This window comes from Ctenocephalides felis, unplaced genomic scaffold (assembly GCF_003426905.1).
Source record: "Ctenocephalides felis isolate EL2017-DRISC unplaced genomic scaffold, ASM342690v1 CF-g0.4_SCAFFOLD_01492, whole genome shotgun sequence".
NCBI classification, from domain to species: Eukaryota; Metazoa; Arthropoda; class Insecta; order Siphonaptera; family Pulicidae; genus Ctenocephalides; species Ctenocephalides felis.
The window spans coordinates 5,582,054-5,607,849 of record NW_020537646.1 but is presented as its reverse complement, the minus strand read 5'-3'; the positions used below and the strand labels follow the sequence as shown (position 1 = coordinate 5,607,849).

Below are 25,796 nucleotides of genomic sequence, written 5' to 3'. Positions count from 1 at the left end.
TGTAATGGTGGAGGTGGCGCATCAACTATTCTGTTGCAAAAATTGTAAATATTTTATTAAATTTACAGATGTGTGCAATAAATCATTAATTACTTATTTAAAATATCTACTCGTAAAATATTGAAGCAAACAAAACATATTTTACACTTTGTAAGTGTAATCTAATAATGCTTAATTAATCTTTGAGATAAATAATATTTTATCTTGAAGTAAAGATTTCTGTAAAAATTCAGTGATAAATTTAATAATTTGATAATGCCAAGCTCTGCCAATCTAGTTTTTATACATGTTGAAATTTTTGTTATAAGATTTTATATAAGATATAAGATGTAAATAAATTGTTATGAGTAGTTTTTTTTGTTGTGATTTCCAATCATTCTCATCTTCATCATATTAAAATTGAACCATCTTTATCATTACAATTTAAATTTAAATAACTTTTGGTCATAATACTAAAAAAATCAAACTGTTTGTTTTATCCCTGCATTTTTTCACAGTTTGAGTTAGAAAATTTATGATATTTATATTTAGATTTTAGCTTTGTGTGATTGAATCTATTTACTAAACTTAATAAAATCACCTTTGCAATTACTGTGTCCTAAGATTGATGTTTTATTTTAATTTCTTTCTATAAAAAATTATTTTTTCATTAAACTTCTCTGTATTATCCTAAACTAATAGTATCAAATTAATATTATACGTTATTATTGCAGAAATCATTCGCCAATATCCCGGCCACCAACATTAACATTGTACACCAGACATCCTTGTCCAATGTGCGATGACCTCAAGTACGAACTGGAAGAATATTTTAAAGGACGATACAATTTGGTAGAAGTCGATATCGCCCACAAAGAAAATTTGAGGTGGTTGCGATTATATCGATACGAAATTCCAGTCCTGTTTCTGGAAGGCCAATATTTATGCAAACACCGATTGGATAAGGATCAATTGGAAAAAAGGCTACGAGAGTTAGAGAATTTAGAGTAATAAATTTATTGAGTTTATAATGCTGGATGAGATAAGACTGATTAATTAATTTTAAATATTACAAATTTGTAGTGGTCAACATAGATAAATAAACATAAATAGTGATCAATCAAAATAGTATATATATAATAAAATATATTTTATTACGAACAGCGCGGAAAAATCGATTGTGGGTGTTTTGTTGTCAAACAAAGTCGTGCCATGGAGACGCTGGCAATAATTAAAGTATATCAGAAAATGTGTAAACATATAATACCATGTTTGATGGTAATTCTATAATTTTAATTATATATAATATAAATGTATCTGTTGTGTTAAATCTACAAGTATGAACAACACAAGTACAAAAACTTTATAATCATGCATGTAAGTTTGAATAACCACGAGAGAAAGATTGTTTAATAATATATTTGGTATCATTAAAACAAATTATAAAATACTCTAAATATTGGTTCGGTTCTGGTGCTGGTGCTAGTACAATTCTAGTGCTCCTGTTAAATAATAAAACAAAGTTCAGTATGTCATCCAGTTGGTTGGAAGTCCCAAGGGATGAAAGATCAAGTCTGCACTCACCTGCATCCTGCATGGTTCTTGCAGATCTTATAGGAGATGGTGACAATAAATTGGTGGCTGCTCACGTTGACTCTTATATTGGAACCAGCAAAGTCAAACTTAGAGTAAGTGGGGAAAGAATGATCAAATAAGCTTATGTTTTATTAAACACTTGTCTTATTAAAAATGCAAATCAATTTTATAAAATTTCTGTATTAGTACTAAAAATTATTTTTTTTAGTTATCTTTTCTTTCGAATATATACTACATTAATCTTGGTGGAATGTACTGTATAATCTTGTATAGTTTTTTAAAACTGTTCAATAATACTTTATATTATTTTTGTTTATGTTTTTTAAATAAAATAATTTTGTATAGGCATTTAAAGGCCGCACTCAAATTCAAGAAACTGTTTTACCAGGAATTCCTTCTGCTATAGTAAAATTACACTTAGAAGATTCTGATGCCGAAGGTAATTATTTACAAAGATATTTAAAGAAAATTTATTTATTTTTTCTTGAATTATATTTGTATTTGTAGCTATAGCAGTATCTTGTGGATGTGACATCCTATTATATCGCAATTTCAAACCTTATTTTAAGTTTACCTTACCTCCTTTGGAAGTTTTACCTTTGGAAATTGAAATATGGCGAAAAGTGAGTATTACACAATTTTTTCTATAAATACTATATATATTTCAAATTTTATTTATCATCTGAAATGTATTTTTATTTATTTATATACAGTTTGAAGCTGGTGAATCCGATGTTTCCGCATTTTTGGAATCGTTAAGAGAAGTTCCATTTTCTGAATTAACTATTAGAACTCAGAATTTACTGGCACTGCCCGAGGAAAACAGACCGGTTCGTAATTTCATGGACAATGTTTTATAGTTTAGTGATCGCAATAAATATTAATTTAGTGAAGTAGTTATTTTAATTATTACTTTATTAGGATTTTATAGCAAAGCATCTTCAAGAAGACTCTGTACGTCGTAGCGCGGTTATGTGTATGGCCCCCTTGAGCAGAAATGCTGCAAAAGAACGTGCTGCTGATTGCCTGAGTCTGGTCACCCAGCATGGGGAACTCATGATACTCGACTCACAAGCGTTCACTATAATACACCAGGTTAAAATAAAAAAAATAATTTTAATACTATTGAAATAATTTAATAATATTGAAAACCGTTGATTGTTTAGGCTCGCATAAGTTCTTCAAAATATACTCCTACTTTGATGTCGATGATAGGATCTTACGATGTGGAATATCGGTGCTTGGTAGCTTGCAGGTAACAGAAAAATATAATATAATATAATATATATATATATATATATATATATATATAAATTATTTACAAACCAGGGAGAAGACGGTATGTGTTTTGCGCAAAGGCTGGTTAGAAGGCCGCACTCTCATTCGTCTTGATGTGCCAATTGTTGGTTTAGAAATTAATGCACAAGATCAATCTGCAATACTTGTATTAATGGATAAAACAATATCTTGTTATTCTAGAAAGGTAATAAAAATAATAGAAAATTAATCTAATTCTAAAATCATTCCAAGTGGGTTTTCTTTATTGTTTTTAAATCAATATTTTTTATGATTCCATAAATTTTAAATACTATCTCTTTAGGAACTTTTATCTTTTTTTGTGCAGGGTAGACGCATGTGGACGGTAACGTTGCCGGCTGCTCCTACTGCTTTCTGCCAAGCTGTCCTCCCTCATTTGGGAATGTCTTTGGCAATTGTTTCTATGCTAGGAGGTGAAATTCATTGCTATAAAGGCAGGCATTTGGTGGACATATTTAACATTACAGGTTGGAATTTAATTAATTGCCTTTTATTGCATGCTTGGAGCTATTTTAATTCGATTAAATTTTCTTGCAGATACTGCATCGGCAGTTACTTTTGGAAGTCTCGGTCAGGAGGAACATGTACTCATAATTTCCACAAATGGTAAAATATTGTATATCATCAAAAATTATGATTCAGTTATAAATAGTATTGATAGATAATTTTTATATTACAATACAATAAAATAAATTACAGATGGCTCTTTGATCATGAAAATTTTAAAAAGAACTGCTAGATTTGCTGTCACAAAATCAGCGTCAATGGAATCCATAAATTCTCAGGCACCTCCACTTCAGCTGCCAAAGAAAACTAAGCTTTTTGTAGAACATAGCATCAGAGAAAGAGAACAAGCAATAGGTGTGTTTTGTAAACAGAGTAAGACAACAATAATCATTTAAATTTTTGTTCTTAGAAATGCATCAGATTTTCCAACAAGAACTTTGGCGAATGCGTCTTAATGTAGCTCGAACCACTGTTGATACTTTGCAGTCAGCAGACACTTCCGTTGCTCTAGCCAATGCTGCTCCAGTCAAACTTGCAGCTCAGGTAGATAATAGAAACATTTCGAATTTAATTAATACATATTTAACATATTTTGAATTTTATAACAAGCTCGTATCAATCTTGCATTAGAGCAATGAAAGATCTAGGACATAAATATGCAAACGATACCATTTTTTTGCTATTTATTTATTAAATATTTAAAAGTAATTTTATCATTTACTACAATAATCTAAGTAATATCAACAGGTTTGCTGAATTTTATATATTATAATTTTCAGGTTCTTGGTTTAGGACCCACTTTTCGCCTGGCACTCCAATTGGAAAACATGTCTCAACTGACAAGAATCACTGATTTATTTATTCTCATACATTGCGATCATAATTTGTACATAGCTAAGGATTCTTATATGAAGGTTTGTTTAAAAACAATTTTATCATCAAAGTTCTTAGTTAGAAAATCTGTTTAAAAGTAATATTTCTTTTATCCAGATTCCTCTTCTTGTGCCTGGTGTGAACTATCATTTGGAAACCCATATTCGTGCTGTACAACCAGATAATCCAGAACAACTTTCGGAGGAATATGATGATAATTCTTACAGTATCAGAGTAATTGTTCTGCGTGAAGGACATTGTGCTCCTCTTATTGCTGCTATTGTTCAAATGCCACCAGCAGAAGTGTAAGTATTATAAATTCTTTTATTTCGTATATATTTTTAAAATTTAAATTTTTGAATGAACTTGAACTTTAATATTTGAAATACAACACATTGCTACTTACTTATCCTCGTATCAACATTGTTAGCTTTTTTGCAATATCAGTATTATTAACTTCTCGTAGGGTAAGTTATAGTAATCGCAAAAAAATCGAAAATGAAAATTTTTATATATCTCTACGTTTCAAAGGTTTCTGAACATTTTGGCATACCTTAGAAAAAATTGATGTATGTGTGTGTGTTCGGACGATTTTGGGAACACCGATCAATCGATTTGAATAATTCAAAGAACATTCGATTCGTATTGATAAGGAGACGTGCTGATTAGTTTTTGGCGAAGGCAGGTCTAGCCGTTCCGAAGATACGGGGCAAAAAGTACCAAAAACGGTAATTCAGTTTTTAAGAAAACTAAGCGCCCAATTTTAATAATTCAACAAACATATTTTACTTGTATTTACAAGACGAAGAATTTATTAAAATTTTAGGAAGGCAGGTCCAGCGGTAATGGACTATCAATAAAAATAAGTTTAAAAAACGTCATTTGGCGGTCAAAAATGTTCATTGGACATATGTACATCAAATTATCAGATATTTTATAGAGATTTTAATAATGTGTACATATTTTGAGTAAATTTTTTTGAGTTTCGTACCAAGATTTTTGATTACAGTATAGGAAGTTCCCGCATTTGCTGTAAGGCACGATGCCATGCACCCCATTAGTATTATATAAATAGTCTGAACATAAAAAGAGTGGTTGACCACTGGGTTGCCCTTTCGAGAGAAAATTCTAGATGATGTACGATGGCAAACACAGCTCATAGAACACATAGTTCTGATAGCTGTTGAAAAATATACATCTATATATCATATAAGCACAATGGTAGTCGTATTGATAAGGATCAGAGGGTATCCGTCCGGTGTTTTATCCTGTGTATCAAATTTGCGATATCGTCCATATGAATATATTGTCCGCACGCACCGCTGATGCCGCAACGGGCAACAAAACGTACATCTCGCCGTTAACAAGCAGACCGTGTCCACTTAACTTTTTAATACTCGAGAACGTATTAGGTGATTTATTTTTACCGTCTCAGGTATTACATGCTTATTACGGTGTAGCACACCAGGTAAGAGATAATAAGTTGGTCATGTTATAAAACCAAACGAGCTATTTTGAATTGATCGACTACGTTAAACTCATATTTCTAAAATTAATTTTTCAGACGATAGGCACGTGAGTAAGGTTGATTTCAGTCAATACATCTAACATATGCAGGATGTCGTTTTTAGGAAAGAAATTGCCATGAAATGTTTAACTTTTAAACTATTTTTATATAAGGGGGCGTCCATTAATCACGTGAGCGAGTTTTTAAAAAAATTTGGACCCCTCTCCCCCTTGGTGATACATGGTGATATTCAAAATTAATCCCCATCTCCACCAAACATCACGTGTATTTTTAGTTACGTGATAAAACTGTAAGATTTTTTTTTTTTTTTTGAAAATGTTTTTTTTTAATCTTACTATACCCCTCCCTCCACCACGTGGTATTTTGTGATTTTTTGTCAAACACCCTTTCCCCCTAAAAACCTCAAGTAATTTAAGCCCCCTAAAGAGCTCATTTTCAAAAATTTCCGTTTCTGACTGTTATATCATCATATTTATTTATCCTAATTTCAAATTTATTCTTCTCTTCTTCAGTAAACCAGATTTCACGTGAGGGTTGATTAAATAGCTTATTAGCACTCCATATAGTATTTTATATTCTTTTAATTCTTTTGATTTATTTTATATGTTTTTTTTTATTTTACCTAGTGTTGTGTCTGTGATTTTTTTTATTTATGGCTATTGCTGTATACGTTTTCAGTCTGTTATGATTAATTATATGTGTTATTTTGCTCTTTTCTAGATTTTTCTTAATATTTTTTAAAAAAACACCCAATAATTCAAAAATTAAATGATTATAAAAATATAATAATCTATTAATTATAACGATATAATTTTTTTACTCTTAATTTTACTTTTTATTTAAGTAACTTTTGAAAACATAACAATTGAAAAATTAAGTGATTAAAAATATAATAATCTATTAATTACAATAATATAATTTTTTTTTCTTTTCTAACTTCTGCACCTATACCATTATAACATCAGCAAATTGGTAGTAAGTAGTTTATCTAAATCGAATGCCAATCCAGTGATTAGATTCCCGGTTATAAATAATATAATAATAATTAATTAATAATTTACAAGTGATTCTACAAATGTTTTGAATAAGATTTTTACCTAACTTTATTATAATTTTCTAAAAAAACGCAATTGAAATCTGATATCTAACTCCCACTAGTTGTTTTCGATAGAACGTCGCAATAATGACGGCACTTGCAGTCTCGTGCCTCTAATAACAATAATAAAATTGTAGTGAATCAGCCAGGTGCACCTATTATATTTTTCATGTGCATAGGGGAGAATTGGATCCTTCGTACTACTTATAGAATATATAAAAATATATTCAGCAATTATCATTAAGATCGGGTTACAGATGAGTAAATTGTGTGAATGATTTTAATGCGTTTAAAAACGATAATGCTCTTTGTTTTGGTATTTCAAACAAACTAGCTTATACGCACATAAAATTTAATTTTTGTCATAAAACGGAGCGTTCCCATCTTATCAATAGATTTCCATCACAGACAATGTCCAAGTTTGACTAAGAATACGTAACTGTATCATCACACATTTTGTAGTGTTGTACTTTGACAGTGAAAATGATGATGTAAATATAAGCAAAATATAGTTTAGTGTTTATAATTTTGCGTATATGCATTTTTTTTTATTTATTTTACATGGCTGTGGATCTTGCGATCATTACGCCAATTATAATTTTACATATATTGCGTGTGATATAAGATAATAGATATCTTTGAAAATTTGAATAAAATTAAACGGCCATAAGTTTGTTAAAAATACCATGGATAAATATCTTTGAAAATTTGGATAATATAAAACGACCAAAACTTTGTTAAAAAAGACATGGATATATTTTTGAAAATTTGAATAATATAAAACGGCCAAAACTTTGTTAAAAAATACCATAATAGGATCTTTGAAAATTTGAATAATATAAAATGGCAAAAACTTTGTTAAAAATACCATAATAGGATCTTTGAAAATTTGAATAATATAAAATGGCAAAAACTTTGTTAAAAAAAATCTGTGGATAGATATCTTTAAATATTTCATAAATACAAAACCGCAAAAACTTTGTTAATTTTTTTTTTTCAATTTGAAAATTTGCCTTATTTGACTTAAATACATACATTGATTTTTACATAAAGATACAAATTGTATACAACTATTCTGGGAATATCATTATACTATCATAATATAATATTGTTTGCATATATATTTGTTTCTATTAACTTATACGATACGTATAAGTATGAAAAGAGCTCTTAAAAACATACTGCCATCAAGTGTTCTTACAACTAGTTAACAAAAGATAATAAAAATATATATTTACGATTCAAAAAAAAAAAAAACTAAATAACAATGTACAAACTTAGTATATAAAAAATTTATAAAATTTGTTCAGTTATATTTGTTATGGTCGTATTTACATATGTTCTACAATTAGATTAAAACTTTATTAAAAAACTTTGTTAAAAAAATCCGTGGATAGATATCTTTGAAAATTTGAAAAAAATAAAATGGCCAAATCTTTGTTAAAAAATCCATGGATCTTTGTTTAAAATTCCATATTTTTGAAAATTTGAATATTATAAAATGTGTAAAATGTTTGTATGGGAAAAACAACGATTTTACCGAAAAAGAACAAAAAAAGTGCACATTTTATTTGAATTTTTATATTTTTTTTAAAAACGTGGTGAATGAATAATTTAATTCAATTATTATATATTACTTTTAATTTAAATCAATTTTTTTGTTAAAAATCTTCACTTTTTCCAATGCCCTCCAAACAATTTTTTTACTGTGGTCTACCAACCCACACTACGCCTCTAGTTGGCACACGCTGTCCTTCTCAATTTTGAGTTTAAGCACTTCTGCATCAGACGTTTTTCTTAAGGAATTCCACTTAATTATAAATCCACAATTTTTTTATTTCCATTTTCCCCTAAGTCGTACAAACGTACGATACCTACTCATTCTATATACGGAATCGTGCTGCCGCTCATCGGATTCATCGTCCGTGACACGTGCGTTATGCACCCGTGCGTTTCCGGTTCGTTTAGCAGCACCGACAGGAAACATATAGGCACCACACCAGGACGGTCGGCACCATATTGTTCCTACTGCCGTATGTCTTCTCGAAACCGCACACTTTATCCATACTCTGTTAGTCATTACCCATAGAACGAATCGCATTGTGAATGAATCTATTTTGTTGCTTAGTTTGTGATTGTGACACCGAATTTCCAGTTTTGTGTTTGTTTTATTTTCAGTTATTTCTAAACTGTTGGTGAACTGTTGTGCATTTATTGGAACGTGTTTGAAGATGTTGAAGAAAATACGAGCCATCAAGCTGTTCAAAGGTAATGGATAATTTGGTAAATATGTTGTGTTGATGATAATGATGATAATAAACGTTACGTTGAAAATAGAAAAATGTTTAATTTAATTGAAAATTTTATTTTATTTGACTTCTGATCTTTCGACCAGTTACATTACATATATTTATCAACTTCATGGATTCATTAATTAATCTCATTATTTGCGAATAATTTTGTATATTTCATCATTATCACTGAATACTTGCAAATTTATTAGGAATAACAATACGTTTTTCTGATTTTTTTTGTACATTATTTGCATTTGTATCTATCAGATTTAACATTCCTAAAAAATAAGGCCTATTGTTTCTGATCATTTACCACATAATATTTTGTGAACCAAGGATGATATCGGCTGTAGCTAATTAAATTTATATGCGAATTATTTGTTTATTCCATTAGTTATGAATCAAATATTCATTTTATTATTTTTATAAAAAACAAGAGTAACAACAAATCTCTGCATTTAATTTTGGTTACATCAAGTGAATTATTATTAATAATTTGACCACGTCGTTGTAATTTTGTTTAAAAATCTGGTTAAGACCAAATTTATTAATGTAATATATTTTAATAATGCATTAAATATAAATAATATAAATAATATAAATAATATTTTAGATAGTGCCTTGTACTAAAAATTATCAGTATTCGTACCTATTATATAACTACAACAATTGAATATAAACATTTGTACAATAGCAAAAATGGACATAGATATCGTGCATATGTGCCCAATTACGTTTTGATAAAATGAATGGAATATCGCAATCGATTTTATTTTTAATAAGATAACATAAGCACGCGATTTTTCTGTTTACTATACCGATAGTATCATGATACATTTGCTACTTTAATATTTCATGTATATATAAATGAATAAAAACAACTCAATAAAAAAATTTTAGAATTGTGATAATATTTTTATCATTACATAAATAATTTGCAATTTGTTCTGCATGAATATTTTCCATCCTAATCATTTTTGGTTATGAAATATATTTGCTAATTATAAGCACACTTACTGCTATTATGATTTTGATTGTGTAATATTGTTTTATTTTCACTTCTATTTTTATATATAGTTATTCAGTTTGAATACTGAATAATCATATAGGTTTAAAAAAACATTTAATTCATTTTATTTTTTCATGATTTATGTTTTGATTAATTGGGTAGCAGATTTATATAACTTATGCTGAAAGTCACTGTCGTACGATTGTGTTTGTTTGAATTGATAATTTTTATTATAATATTAGAATTATTATGTATCTTAAACTTGCATAATTCACTTTTATTGATTTCATATCAAAATGGGTTAAGAATTTTTAAAGTCATTATCAGATGCATAATTACTGTATTTATGCTAAATTACCATTATAATGGTTACAAGGTGATACAGTAGCGATATTTATTTGTTTTTTAAATTATTATTATGCAGATATTGATAATTATCAGGGTGGAGCAGCTGGTAAAATTTATATAATAAAATTGTAAATAGTTAAGTACCTGTATATTCGATACTTATATAATTCGATGAGGCTATAACTGAATATATTTTTCATTAGTATTGACACCTGAATAATTGTCATAATTTTGCATTAGTGAATTTAATCAATGATGATTAACGATTTGCACTTTCTTAAAATACTTAATATTATATAACTTATTATGAGAAGTAATGATTATTAATCAGATATTATAATATTTATTTACATACTTATACAAATGCAAACATTTTATTTTCAAGTAATAAAAATATAATGTTTGTCTTTTAAAGTTCGATCATTTTTATAAAGTGACTCCAGCATCTCCCAAAGCATATGGATATTCGGCTTTTGTTTTTAGGTAGAACAATCCGTGTTTTCTGCAAATAATAATCATTTTCTTTTTAATTGAAAATAAAATGATCGTAATCGAATGATAATAGATATTTGTGATAAAGATCAAAATAATATTATTATTTTTGCTGGATTGATAGACTGATTCATTCCAAAACTGGAGACAACAAGTCTAAATGCTGAGATCAATCTGTGTTTTCTTAAAATTCTTGAACCATATTGACAAATCAATTCATAAAATGTTTGTAACTTCGCAAATTTTTAACAATATTTGTGAAGTTTGAATAATTTTTTATGGATTTCTTTTTTACAATTATTCAAATGGTAAATTTTAACTTACACTGGCTTATAGTGTTTTCCTCCCATTAAGAACCAATTGCTGCTTTGAGGACACTTATTGTTGCTCAATTGTTCCATGGAAGAACATAATTTAGATCTGAATGATTGCGATCTTTCGACAGATTCTGCAAAATATTTATAGGCCCTTGCATGAGCGCATGATCCTAAAATAGAAAGTGAAGTCAACTTTAGCAATTTAGGTAAAATTTTATTTTTTGATTCCTCACCAATTTCATCAAAAAACTATAGACTCATAAAATATTATTATAACTTCTACATGCACTGATAATTTATGAATAATTACTTCAATGTTATATATATAAAAAATTACATAACTAAACAATTCTTATTTTAACAAAAAATGCGAATATTTGTCATTTTTAAAGATCATAAAAAATTTAAAATTAAAAGGCTTACTACAGAGTAACTATTTAGAATTAATAAACTTTTTCCGATTTTATCTTATTTTCATTCTTTGTATTAGATAAAAAATAGAAAATATAAAATTATGTAGTCATTGCCTGAAATATCTGCGCCACATCCAGGTTGAGCATATCCTAAGTTAGGGTAAAAGTCAGCATGACCCAAAGGATCCCAGAAACCTAAAAAATCAATAATATTATATACAACTTTGTTTTGTGAAGATATTGTGCTTATCCTCTTGCTGAATATAAGTTTTGTATGTACATTTTTCTATGAATTAAATTTTGAAGATGACTTTTGAAGTATTATGTAACAATTCTAATGATGACTGATAGGATAATTAAATTTTGGTATTTCGCAACATATTATAAATTTTTACATAAATATGCATTAAAATTTATTTTATTATACAAAATATCCTTACCCAATTTTCCACCATTCGTGTGGATAATTTCAACGTATTCAGCATCATTTTTGCTCAACCTTCCTTCAGGATCCTTGATGGAATACAAAGGTAAAGCTGGATCGAGACCTATAAACAAACAATATAATCATCATAAAAATTAATGATAAAAATCTTAAAACCTACTATGTACTAAATTTACTAATTTAGTATAAATATGTATCTTCAGTATCTTACCTACAATTTGGGCAACCTTGTTTCCGGTGATTTTCTTGACCGTTTTTCCGGCAAATCCTGAGACGTGGGAGCCTAAACTGTGTCCAACCAATCGCACATTCTTCAGGGAAACATTAAAGTTTTTCTTGAGTAAACTAATGAATTTTCCTAAATGTTTCCCAGTTGTGGCAGCGTGACCTCTGGCAGCCAGGTAATTGTAGGAGGCTCCATATTCCCAATCAACCACGATCACATTCACGTCTTCGGTATCTAGGTAGGCTAAATAAGGAATTAAATTGATTACATTAGTTTAACATTAATTACATTACAATTTTTGAAGTTTTTCATTCAATTTATCCAATGGTAACATTAACACTTATGAAGACATATATTTACACAGACAATTTTAATTTCCTTACGACTACATTTTTTGAACTAGGTCAGGTAATTCGGTTAATTAATTACATACATTATTATATAAAAGTGTATAATTTTTACCTTTTCGTATCAGTTCATTGACAGGACTGCTCAATTTATTTTTCCATCCATGAGAAATGAAGAAAGTATGCTTTGCAGGATCAAAATTTGATTTCTTGACCGTTGATAATCTTTCGGGACTAATAATTGTGGCTTCTTAGGGTTTTTCCTAAAAAGAAAATTGAGTTCAAAATAATTTCAAGATACTAAATACATTATAAGCTAAATTGTAAACTAGAAAAAATAGTTTACTAATTTCACTCCATAGTGAGGAGAAGACTAATATTAATTTATAAGCCTACAAAAATTTAGAGGCTTGGAAAAACAAACAATAAATCATTATAGAAAATATTATTTGATAAAAGATAACTTTATCAGTGACGACGGTGGATTACTAGTAATTTTAATAAATTATCATAAATCATTGCATAGTACTTACGTTTATTTACATCTACGTATGTATTTACATAGACGCAGTTTCATGAAATTATTTACAGAATGTTTAAATACCTTGTGTAAAGTTGAAAATGAACATGTTTGTTTGGATCAAATTTTATAAGAGGTTCATATTCGTTCGGATTTGCCCTGAGATGAATCAGATGTAGTTTTCCATCTCCATCGGGAAATAACATAGACTCTTTATTATTTATGTCATCTTCGTTAAAAGTGATAGGATTTCCTAAAAAAATTAATAAATTATGCCATATTGTTTCGAAAAAATATCCACAGTAGTGTATTTATATATACAAGAAAATTGCAAAAAGTGTTACCATACAATCATTTAACTTACATAATAAACTATATTGTACTGGAATTAACAAATATATGACATAGAAAATAATGGAAAAATTCTATTAAAAAAAAACAAATATATATGTACAAAAAGTGAATTAAATTGAAAATTCATTAATCTTTTAAATTTTTATTTAATAAAATGATTGTTTCTAACCATTTTTGTGATCTTGGTTTTTATCACTAGCAATGCGATTTAAAAATTTAACTGTAGCACTCTTAAAACATTTTTTATTTCGAATTAATTTGTATGAATAAGAGCAAATTTGTATGAATAAATATCATGAATCATATATATCTAAATAATATTAAAACGAAAATGTATTACCTTATCTGCATTAAAAAATAATATAATTAATAGGATTATATAATCATTAATTTTGCTTGTACATTGTAGAACTACTAGAAACTGTACACGAACCAAAGTTAATATTGTAACCTAATACTAGATTAAAGATTTGATGTTGAATAGCAAGCAAATTATATTCAATATTAAATTAAATATTCATTTTTATGTTTTCTTTATTATATATCTTTATATTATCACACTAGTAATATGATAAAGAAATTTTTTAATTAATTTTTGAAAATATAATTATATTTATTTAATAATTATTGATATTACGTGCTCCTAATATTTTGCTGCAACCTCAAGCATCAATATTCACATCAACTTTTTCTCGTTGGTATGAATCAGAATTCCCACAAAATTGTATATATATATTTAAATTACTACGTATATTATAACACTTCTCGTATTAATAATAAATAGTCTTTTTAGTTATTAAAAAATCATCTTACTAAAACATTTTACTACCTTGAATGCCGATGACAAAAGCCAAAAGAAGGACTCCGGCCAAATGCATTCTGCTTTAAATCGTTGTCAACTATATAAACTGTTAATTAGTTACTGTTCACTATGCAAATAACGTTTTGCATGCTTATTTATAACAAAAAGACAAATAGATAACGTTTGAAGAGCACTTCAAATAATAATAGTCATACTTTTATGTGGGTCTCCTGATCAAAAGTACCTCTGATAGTGATTAAATTTTTCCATAATTGTTAATTTGATATACAATGTTCTTAAACAGCTTTTATTTTAACTGTATTTTTTATTTTAGCAGTTAAATATTGAAAATGGAATTAATATAAAAAATGCCTCACTCGTTATATATAATAACTCGTTCTTGATGTAAGTATATTTTGTACTGAATCCAATTAAAAATAACAAACTAAGTTATATAATTTATTGATGACTTCATAACAAAAATATATTTTTTTATTACAATATTTTATATTCAATATATTTCACACCGAATTATTCATGCTTCTCTTGTTAGCTAATGTTTTAAAATTGGGAAGTATAATAAGATTTTTAATTTTTTTTAAAAATTATCTAATACATTATATATAAATATTTTTATTTTATATTGTAATAAACTATGTGACTAATATTTAATCACCATGATATTAATACTCTACATAATTATGAAAAAATAATCCACCTATTACTAAAAATAAATTTTCATTGTTTAAAATTTTTATTCTGGCACGTTTCTAATTTGTAATTCAATTTGAAGTGGCGATTCATTGAAATAAAGATTATTTTCAATTAATATTCGATAACTTCACTAATTATATACAAACTTAACTTAAAAAAAATTAATTTGAACTAAGACGTAATGAAATAATATTTTTTATGTTAATTTTTGAAATGCAAAATTAGATAAATTTTTGAAAATTCGAATAATATTTACATTACATTACTTTAACTATATATAATACATATGATGAATTATATGAAACATATAACATATTATAATAAAAATCGTTTTTTTATATAAATTTATTTAGCTTCTTATTTACAAATTACATGCCTTAGAAAAATATATATTTTAATTTTACAATTATCTAAAAATTAATATATCATTTTTAATAAATAAACCAAATTAAAACTTATTTTAAATTAAAACTATTATATTATAATTTTTCATTCTTCTAAGATATAATAAATAACTGATGGAAAGGTCTTGCGTGAGTGATCCTGCGAAAACAAAATAATTTTATGAGCCATTTTCAATAATTATTCTTATTAGATTTGATTGATGTGAGAATAACAGAAAATAGCAGAAAATAACAAAAAATAATAGTTTGATGTTAGCAAGTGAATAAAATGGATAGTTACTATAATGTTCAGCCACAGTAATTTGTTTGAAAGATATTTCGTTCTTAAAATTTCTGGAAGAAATAACTGAACCATGAAGCAAAAATCTATTCAAAATAATAATAAATTAATTGTTAATTTTTTATATGATAAATATATTTATCATAATATATAATGTCTAATGTTCTTGGGAAAATCAATGAAAAAAACATCTCTGGATTCGATAGTTTATGTAAAAAAATATTTTAATATTGATGCTATTTTTAGTTTGTAATTTTAATCAAATTTTTATGAATAATTTTACTTTATTATGCGCGATGAAAGTTTATTTTTATATATTTTAGTCTGAATAAAATTTTAATTGACAACTTTTAATTTTTCCTCGAGTCCTCAGTTAATTTAAGTTTTTCATCATACATTAACTTAGTTCCGCATAGTTCAAATAGTTTTCTCATTATAGAGTGTTTTTGCTAATAAAATAAACATTTCTGCATAAGAGGCATTAGATTTGAAGTGACATCAACTCAGAAGGGATTAAAGTGATTAACTAAGGTAAAAATGATTACAGTTTAATGACTACAACTTTACTATAAATATTTAATTACCTGCATCGAGAGATTATTAGATTATAGATTATCCATTTTTTAAGCATATTCAAATTACCGGATCTTTTATGAATTTTTTTATATGGGGTTTTATTACCATTGTAAAATTTCATCATTTTGACGATTATCTATTAGCAGTTGCATATAAAAAATTGAACTTAAATTTGTATAATATCAGTAAATTTTGGAATATAATATTACTTTGCAAGTTTAAATAATTGGAAAAATTCTTTAATTTTAATTTAATTATTACAAACTATGCTAGTAGAAAACACACAAATATTATTTTTATATTTATTGCTATAACTTTACAAACATTAGCGACATTTATTTTATTTTTATAAAAAATATAACAATGTCAATAAATTTAAGTTTTTATTCATATTTATTCAGAACGTTATTATTCATCACGAAGTCCAGTTTGTCGAACTCAATAATTTCATCGATAACCCAAACCGAATGGAGACTTTTCAGCAGTTTGCAAAATAAACACTCCATAATACCTGTATTAAAAAAATAATATTTAATACTTGTTTTTTAGAAGAATACTTAAATATCATATTAAAGTTAGGAAAATGATTTCATAAAATTAAAATACTCAATAACTTTATTTTATTTCTTACCCATGTCTGAGCATTAAAATATTTTATCATTAATACTAGATATTTTATATATATAAAAAACTAACCTTTCTTTTTGATTGACCCTTCCACCCATGAGGTAGTTGCCAGCCTTGTCAGTGCAAAAATCATTTTTCAACTGATGTAAATCCCTGCATTTTTTGGATTGGAAATGAGCTGATCGGATAATTGATTCAGCATAATATTCATAAGCTCTGGCATGGGCACAGGAACCTATATAAAAATATATAAATAATAATATAAATTATAATATTTTTAAATAATAAATATATATGAATTCATTAAAGTCTTACCAAACATATCCAATCCACAGCCTGGTTGAGTAGATCCCCAGTTAGGATAGTAATCAGCATGACCAATGGCATCCAAAAAGCCTGATTTAAAAATATTTTGATGTTAATTTAGCTGTAGAATAAAGTCTGAGATTTCTGTTTTCATAATTTTACCTAGTTTTCCACCATTTGTATGAATAATTTCGACGTATTGGGCATCATTTAGTTCTAATCTGCCACCTGGATTTCCAAAAGTATATAAGGGAAGAGCTGGATCCAAACCTAAATAAATTAATCAACATTAATGGTAATAAAATAAAAATATTCTCTGTTGGTTTGCAATACTATATATCATTTCATTTTGGTATCATCTCCATTGAGAAGATTTCCTAATAGATCCATATCTAAATATAAGATTAATGTTAGACTTATAATTAAAGGCTTTAAGTTGCGTCTTCTTCTCAATGGCTTGAAGAATTGTATTTTATTCTAATAACCAATTTAAAAAAAATAACATGTTTGGTACAGTTTTCTAGTTAGATGAATCCTTTCTACTTACCAACAATTTGGCCAACCTTTTGCCCTTTATTTTCTTTCCTGACGGTTTTTCCTGCAAATCCCATTACGTGAGCACCCAAACTGTGTCCGATCAAATGTACTGTCTTCAGTCTTAGGTTAATTTCTTTAACCAGGAAGTTCAGGAAGTTTCCTAAGTGCTTTCCGGCAGTGGCAGCATGACCCCTGGCTGCAAAATAGTTGTAGGAAGCACCATATTCCCAATCCACTACTATCACATTGTAATCACCGGCTTTCAAAAGAGCTAGTAAAGGACACATAGTTATTAATTAACTATTCATAATATTAATATTATTATTATTATACTAACCGTTTTTGATCAATACATTTACTGAACTTTTTGGGCCACTTTTCCAGCCGTGAGTTACAAAAAATGTTTCATGAATCTGTGCAAAGTTAGATTCTCTAATTGAGGCCAAACTCTTGAATTTCAAAACTTGGGGTTCATCAGGATTTTCCCTGAAAAAAAAATATTATTACTAAATCCATAATATTGCTAGTAAACGAATAAGAACTTTCGTTGTGAGTTCTGCTTGTTTTTCAGAATTATCTTGCATAGTAAATGTAATTTTAAGGAATTTTGAAGTTTACCTAGTATATAGAAGGAAATTCATATGTTTGTTGACATTAAATTTAATTTGTGGTTGGTATTTGTCCTCCTTGAGATGGATCAGATGTAATTTTCCTTCACCATCAGGAAACATCATATATTCTTTATCGTTTGCATAGTCCTCGGCAAGCCCAATTGCATTACCTAAAAATGGTACAAAAAATTATCACTTTTAATCAAGGATACATAATCAAAACAAGTTCTAAAATGTAACAAAATATATTAAATTTTTAGTACGAAATATTTGTATACCTTGAATCCCTACAAACAATGCCACAAATAAAATGCTCACACGGAACATTTTGTTTATTTGCGTATTTGCTGATTTGTTTATTACCGTAAAGTTCAATTAATTGCGCTTCAATAAAGTTCAATGCAAAGATCTTTATTTTATATTGAATTAAAATAAAAAAATATAAAACTAATATTATAATTGAGTAGATAAATTTAGATAACAACAATAAGACAATGATAATGGTAGCAGTACAATACACTTATTTTAATTAATAATCAAAGACAAATATAGAATAGGTGCTGGTGTAAAATTTCTTCAAATCGATTTTATGACTCTCTATCATTATATCCATAAATTATAATATAACAATAAATCAGCTGCATTTTCAAATTGAAATGCTATTTGAAATTGATTCTATTATTTTTGACGATAATATAAAAATTGATATTTTTACAAAAATCTAAATACTTTTCGTAGAAAATATGTATGCATTTGTATTAAGCCTAATATTAATCTAATAAATTTCAAGCATAATATGAGATAAGTAGATGGATAAGATACCAGTGCACATGAACTAATTGTTATTTTTTTTTTTCTTAAGTGGAACTACTTACAATTTCAAGAATTTTCTGAAGTTTCTGGGATAGATTCTGACGCATTAAATCACTTATAAAAGCGTAATTGACTCTCTTCATAAATCGAATTTAGATTATGTTAAAAGCCTCTAATTGCAATCTATTTATTAATATTTAATATACAGATTTTTTTAGCGTGTCAATGTAACATTTGGTTCAAAATTGTACATGCATTGCATATGTTTGCAATGCTTTAAATTTCCAACAAATAATTTCTACCAACATTGAAGCTCGCGATTCAGAATCCTGTACCCCTGTGCCGTAATCCGTTCTTGAAAGCTTCCAATTTGCATACGGACTTACCTTTGGCACGGATTTCAAAACGTATATAATTTTCAAATATAAAATTTTACGGTTTATTAAAGAGGGCGTGCACCATCAAGTGTTTCACCGATTTTTCGAATCTTTATTACTTCGTGAGCATTTTGTGCGAGTTATCATTAGTTTTCGCAATATGTTGCAATACACGGAGCACGAAGCACGCACCATTCCGCATTTCGTTGGTTGGGGGTTGATATCTCTCGATCTACTCGGATGACCCAGGCACTGGCAGGCGCTCGTGAGGTGCGTGACGGCCGCACGGAGGGCGTCACGCCTTCGAGAGCCAACGGGCAACGCGCCGATCGAGGAGACTCCGACGCATCGCAGGGAAGGGAAACCAAAGACTAGTAATAGTAATAGTAAGCCTTTGATTAACAGCAATTAATTTACTTGAATATCATGTTTTGTGTTTAATTCTTGATTAAGAGAAATCTCAGTATTATCGGCTAAATGTAAAAATCTAAAACGTGCATATTTCAAGAAATTCAAAGCAATAACGTCAGTTTCCTTAACCAGTAATCATTTTTATATGATGTTAGAAGTTTATAAAATAATAATCAATTGTTTTTCTTTAATCCTGTATAAAAATAGCGTACAATATTTTTACCAAGTGCATTAATATTTTGATTTATCATTATTATATTTATCTTATAAGTAATAAGTAAAAGTCAAAGTTAATACTAGTTAGTTCTGCAGATGGCAACGCAAGGAGTAGTTTCATCTGTGTGATAAAATTATTATTACAAATTCTCTAATACCAGATTAAGACTATATACTTGGAAACATATTGCTATCTATGTTTTTAAGTAAAAACCGCTACTACTACAGCTTGACTATTTTTTATTTTTTTTTTATATTTTCAATAATTATTACAACTGCTAAATTATTAACATCAAGTAATATTGATAAATAATAACATAAATTTAAATAAATAAAAGTGCAAAGGATAAAATTTACATGAAAATAATATCCGTAATATGATTTGATATAAAATATAAGCAAATAATAATAAAAATAAAATTAATAAATAATATAAATAAAATTTCTGAATGATAAAATAATACTAGAAAAATAATAAAATATAACAAAATAACAATAATAGAAATAGTAAGATAATAATAATAATAATAACAATAATAATAATAATAATAATAATAATAATAATAATAATAATTTAAAAATTTGTGAGATCGTTTGGAATTTTTCGTTTTAGCCTTGTTAGGCGCGCTTCTGAGTATACTTTGTGTGCCAAGTAATTTGGGTGTTCGTCTATTCTTTTTTGTAGTTGCTTGTTTTTTGTTGAATTTCTTCATTTACTGTCATTATGTTGCTGTCCTGGTGAATCAACCAGTTGGGAACGTACCTAGGTGCGTTCAGTGCCTGCCTTATGATCTTGACTATTTAATTCAAAATCAGGGTTAATACCGGTCAGTTCTACAGATAGTAAAGCAAATAGTTGTCTTATTTCTGTGTGATGCATTCTTATTACAATTTCTGTAGTAAGGCGAATATCTATTGATGAAGCGACACCAGATCAAGACTATTTTTACTTGGAAACATATTTCTATCTATATTTCCAAGTAAAAACCGTTGCCACTACTGCTTGACAACAGAGTGGAGCCCAGGACCTCTGATTCAGGTCTAGTCGTTCTTTTGACTTAACTACGAGCGAGCCAGATTAATAATGAATTAGATATTTGTTCTTTGCTTGAATTTTTTATTTCGCTTTCAGAAGGTATAATTGGTTCGCATTCCCTGCCATTCGTTTGGCTTCAAGACGAACCCGCAATCTGTATGCCACGACCCGAGCAAGGGCAAGAAGTCCAGCGCTCCGGCATCGGCACCGGGCTATTTATTTTGCTTATTATTTCATTTTACGCGAGTAAAAATATTTTCCCATGATTTTGAGATCTCCTCGCTTATCTTTCGCACTTCTTTGGCTCAGGCTCTGCCGGCCTGAGTGTTGGGCGATCCCACCGCAATGTTCTTTTTCGTATAAGCCATATACGCGCGCACTTATGTCTGCTCATTGTTTAGTCTTGAAATTATATAGTTTGTTACTGACGGCACGTTGTTATTTGTAATGCCGGATGCGTTGTTCTTGAATTTGAGCTATTTCGTCTCATTTTCTTGATTTACGTCTAATGATTTATGTGATGCTTTGTTGTTGAGTTGGTTAGTGTTTATGTACTAGATCCGCGCGAACTATGTGATTATGTACTTCACATAAATTTCATTATTCAAAATACCTTACTGATCGATAAATGATTGCAGATTAGCTTACAGCTTTTGTAAGATAAAATAAATTAAATTGCAGAGTCCGTCGTGCATGATAGGATTAGACATTTAGCACAACTCTTTGAGGAGAAACATCAGCACTTACTAATTTTTAACTTCCCGTAGGGTAAGTTATTGTAATGGGCCAAAAATCGGAATTGAAAATTTTTCATATCTCGAAGTTTTGAAGGTTTCTGAACATTTTGGCATACCTCAGAAAAAATGGATGTGTGTGTGTATGTATGTATGGATACAAATTTCCAGTCACGTTTTCGGGCGCACGGATCAACCGATTTGAATGGTTCAAGAAACATTCGATTGCTATTGATAGGGAAAAGAGCTGATTAGTTTTTAGCAAAGGCAGTTCCAGCCGTTTCGGAGATACGGAGCAAAGAGTGCAGAAAATAGAAATCGACTTTTTGAGAGAACTTAGTATCCGATTTGAATGATCTAAAAAACATTCAATTAGTAATGATTGGAAAAAGTGTTTTTGGCTAAGGCAGGCCCAGCCATTTCGAAGATACGGAGCTAAATATGTAAAAAATGGCAGTTTTTGAGAGAACTAAGCGTCCGATTTAAATGATTCAAAGAACTTTCTGCTTGTCTTAACAAAGTAATTGGAAAAAAAAATTTTGTTTTAACTTTTTTTTTTTAATATTTTGTATATCGAAAATAATTCAGATTTTATTTTTAATTCTGACTATAGTTCTAATATACTTTACAAATAATTTCAACTTTGCAATTCAGTTTATATAATTCTTATAAATATTAGACAATGTTACAATATTTATAATATAATAATATCTATTTGAAAACATTCAGTATTCCTCGAACATTTCGTTACGGTACAGGAAGTTCCAGCAATTTGCCTTAAGGCACGATGCCATAATTGTCTCAAGACAGAATTCCACTTACAGCTAGTTAATTAAATAATGAGGTAAAATTACAAATCAAATGATATTTATAGTTTTTAGGACATATTTCAAGGAATTTCTTATAATATGTCTCTAGCAGATTTGCTTTACTAATTATGAACGTATATTTTTTATTCAAAACATTAAAAGCATTTAATTAAAATACCCTCTATTCAAAAACATAGTTTATCTATTACTATAACTTTTGTTCCCATAGCAACGGAAAGTCCCTCGAAGTTCCCTCAGGCTCACGTGGACCTGACTGTTTTGCACCATACATCACAGTAATGGTTTTGCAATAAATTCCATTCCCGAGGAATCAGCAATGACTTTTCTATTCGTGCGATGTCGAACAATTCGTATCCTTTCGAAAGAGCATTGATACGATGCAGTGGCGAAGACAAACGGCGTGTTATGTCAGCGAATATCGATGGGTACGGAGTTCGCGTCCGCCAGCGGGCTGATGCGGGTGTGAGGACGCCGCGCGATTGCCGAGACCGATGTGGCGGTGTGGGCGTCCCGTTAGGGTCTGTCTGAATGAAGGCCAATTTGTGGAAATAATAATCAGGTTGTGATATAAAGCTGAGCGTAAATTAATGGTCGTGCATAAGAAATAAATGTTTGAACATCTTTTATATTTATCGAAGAACGCTATATTCGATCGTTTCATCAACATTGCAAGGTTTTTTTTCGATTTACATTTCAGTTTCAGTATCCAATTTAAATAATTACAAATATCTGAAAAAGTGTTGAATGAATTAATATTTTTACATTATTGGCCTAGAGATTCAATGTGTCATTTACCCATCATAATTACTTTATTTATTATTAACATACATTTCTATATCCTTTTACATGTCAATCTATTGATTGTTATACATCATATTCAGTAGTGTTGTGCTAATATTTTTTTGCCGGAACGCTAAAATTAAAAAAAACGGTTCAAAAAACGGTTTGCATGTTTCCATTTTGTGCACATATATGTATGTTTATTACTATAATAGGAATGTTTAATAAAAATTAGTTAAATTATAATTTATAAAATTCACTTGTTAAATCGGTTTCTGTATGTAGCGCTTTTTTTAAAAAAAATTTGCCGGAACGGGTTCCTACAATTACAAGTAGGATAGGACGAGGTACAAGGTCCAATTTGACTTTTGACAATTATTTTGTGAAAACCAAACCCAATACATCACGACAAATACCATATATCAAACTAACAATTATCTGAAAAAATCAGTAAAAATCCTGAGGATTTTCAAAGATTACCTTTTATCAATCGACAGCAACTTTTTAAGAATAAAGGTGATAGCTGATTATATATTTTTTTCTCTACTTTTAAATATTGTTGTTGAAAAAATTCTTAACTCCACTTGTTCTTGAGATGTCGGTGGTAGACCTTTTTACCCGTGAACTTTTAAGCCCCGTTTTACCCTATATTATATCATTTCTTAAGATTAATAATATTCTCAATCCAATAAAATTTTTCTCCATATTATTTCTACCTTCTCTACCATTTCTATATATAGAAATAAATAAATAAATAAATTTCTATATATATTCAGTATTTCTTTTTTATATTATATATGAGTATAGAGAGCGCCAGGACTCGATCCGAGGATCTTTATTGCATTGAGAGCTGAAATAAAACATTTTCTAAAATAATACTTTATTCTACAATTCATTGTTTATAGTTAGCATTATTTATAACGAATGGAAAAACAACTGTTGAGTTGTTTTTCCAACATGTCGCTATAATATGCAATATCTCTATTATGGCTGGCAATTGTAAATTCAACAAATTTTTTGATTGTCCTTAACTGGACAGTTGTAAATTTAGTAGTTAATAAAAAAAAATTCTACAATGTCAAATCTACTTTAAATTGTAAAACGGTTTTACCATTATAAAATGGTGCGTAATGTGGAATACATTTTAAATTACGTGCACTCGGTCATTCATTTAGTTTAGGCTATTCAATATAATAATAAATCTTTGGAATTAGTAATAACAGATTATATAAATTATTACAATTCCGAATCAGATTGATGAATAATATTAAAATTCAGTACAACCTCGTTAAAACGATTATTATTTATACAATTTTCTACATAATACGCCACTTTACGTACTCGTATATAGGTGCCTGCACTAGTGCACTGTGATACGAATTTTTCCTAGTTCGCATAATACGCTTTCCCGCATGAAAAAATGTCTCCTAGAGATTTTATTGTAATAAGGTTGACCATACGTCCCGGATTGGCCTGGTCTCGATTTTCCGTCTTGCGTCCCAGCTTTTTCTAAAAGCAATATTTGGCTCGGTTCTAGGTGTTTTGTCCCGGATTTTTATGAATGTTTTGATTGCCAATATATTTTTAAACATATTTCAACTAAAAAAATTGAACCGAAAAAATGTGCATATAAGTTTTTAACTCACCAACACCCCCCTCTACCCCCGCGCTTTCACACACATTCTAATCCGTCCCGGATTTCATGCAAAAAATATGGTCATCTTAATTTTAAGTAGTATATAAATATTATGTGATATAAGGACCTCTATTTTAAACATATTAGCACAATATATTCAAATTTTTAATAAAATGTTGCTTTTTATAAGCCTATCCTTACTTTTTGCGTCAGAACGCACCCCGCACTGGCGCTCGGGAGCAAATCCACGCGATACCGCCGCGGGCCCTTGCGCCGGACTCAGGTCTCGGCGAGTCGCAGGCGTGGGAACGCGCGCGCTCTATAATTGTCTGACGTCCCGGCCTGAAACGCACGTCATAGCGAACTTTACCGATTTTGTTAATCCACAAATGAATATATTGCAAAAAGATGAAGTCTTTAATAGGCTTCATCGAGGAAAAAATTG

General features: G+C 28.6%; 5 protein-coding genes across 5 annotated transcripts in view; 3 read left to right on the top strand and 2 right to left on the bottom strand.

Annotated features, from left to right (window-relative positions):
* Positions 1–8: 8 nt before the first annotated feature.
* Positions 9–1,052, top strand: LOC113371676 (glutaredoxin-like protein C5orf63 homolog). Its single transcript, XM_026612324.1, has 2 exons — positions 9–44; positions 714–1,052. Exon 2 carries the CDS (start codon positions 775–777, stop codon positions 988–990), a length of 216 nt encoding a protein of 71 aa, XP_026468109.1. The 5' UTR covers positions 9–44; positions 714–774; the 3' UTR covers positions 991–1,052.
* Positions 1,053–1,508: 456 nt separating this feature from the next.
* Positions 1,509–4,581, top strand: LOC113370344 (Bardet-Biedl syndrome 1 protein-like). Its single transcript, XM_026611010.1, has 13 exons — positions 1,509–1,667; positions 1,921–2,014; positions 2,083–2,198; positions 2,289–2,405; positions 2,497–2,670; positions 2,742–2,830; positions 2,905–3,058; positions 3,176–3,359; positions 3,430–3,498; positions 3,592–3,753; positions 3,809–3,942; positions 4,179–4,313; positions 4,390–4,581. The coding sequence occupies exons 1-13, from the start codon at positions 1,509–1,511 to the stop codon at positions 4,579–4,581; spliced, it is 1,779 nt and encodes a 592-aa protein (XP_026466795.1).
* A 6,372-nt stretch (positions 4,582–10,953) lies between these two features.
* On the bottom strand, positions 10,954–14,586 carry LOC113370342 (phospholipase A1-like). The gene is given in 9 exon segments (XM_026611008.1): positions 10,954–11,049; positions 11,364–11,526; positions 11,884–11,964; positions 12,210–12,317; positions 12,426–12,683; positions 12,903–13,010; positions 13,013–13,050; positions 13,392–13,560; positions 14,491–14,586. Coding segments are annotated over 9 exon segments (1,050 nt in total). The 5' UTR covers positions 14,540–14,586; the 3' UTR covers positions 10,954–10,973.
* Positions 14,587–16,822: 2,236 nt separating this feature from the next.
* LOC113370339 (phospholipase A1-like) lies at positions 16,823–18,861 on the bottom strand. The gene is made up of 8 exons (XM_026611006.1): positions 18,797–18,861; positions 18,526–18,688; positions 18,245–18,393; positions 17,918–18,178; positions 17,533–17,640; positions 17,380–17,460; positions 17,134–17,299; positions 16,823–16,948 (listed from the first exon to the last, which is right to left on the bottom strand). Exons 1-8 carry the CDS (start codon positions 18,843–18,845, stop codon positions 16,885–16,887), a joined length of 1,041 nt encoding a protein of 346 aa, XP_026466791.1. The 5' UTR covers positions 18,846–18,861; the 3' UTR covers positions 16,823–16,884.
* A 4,410-nt stretch (positions 18,862–23,271) lies between these two features.
* LOC113370338 (glucose dehydrogenase [FAD, quinone]-like) overlaps positions 23,272–25,796 on the top strand; it is a 26,432-nt gene continuing 23,907 nt past the window's right edge. Inside the window, exon 1 of the mRNA XM_026611005.1 lies at positions 23,272–23,395. Coding sequence (XP_026466790.1) covers positions 23,272–23,395 — 124 coding nt within the window. The remainder of the gene's footprint in view (positions 23,396–25,796) is intronic.

Bases quoted from the DNA above. Each gene is read 5' to 3' on its own strand.
- LOC113371676 (XM_026612324.1), top strand. From the start codon at position 775: ATGTGCGATGACCTCAAGTACGAACTGGAAGAATATTTTAAAGGACGA.
- LOC113370339 (XM_026611006.1), bottom strand. From the start codon at position 18,845: ATGTTCCGTGTGAGCATTTTATTTGTGGCATTGTTTGTAGGGATTCAA. The intron at 18,689-18,796 runs GTATACAAATAT...TACCATTTTTAG, and splicing joins ATTGTTTGTAGGGATTCAAG to GTAATGCAATTGGGCTTGCC. The intron at 16,949-17,133 runs GTTAGTTTTTTA...TTTTTAATACAG, and splicing joins AGGGTCAATCAAAAAGAAAG to GTATTATGGAGTGTTTATTT.
- LOC113370344 (XM_026611010.1), top strand. From the start codon at position 1,509: ATGTCATCCAGTTGGTTGGAAGTCCCAAGGGATGAAAGATCAAGTCTG. The intron at 3,059-3,175 runs GTAATAAAAATA...CTATCTCTTTAG, and splicing joins TATCTTGTTATTCTAGAAAG to GAACTTTTATCTTTTTTTGT. The intron at 4,314-4,389 runs GTTTGTTTAAAA...TCTTTTATCCAG, and splicing joins CTAAGGATTCTTATATGAAG to ATTCCTCTTCTTGTGCCTGG.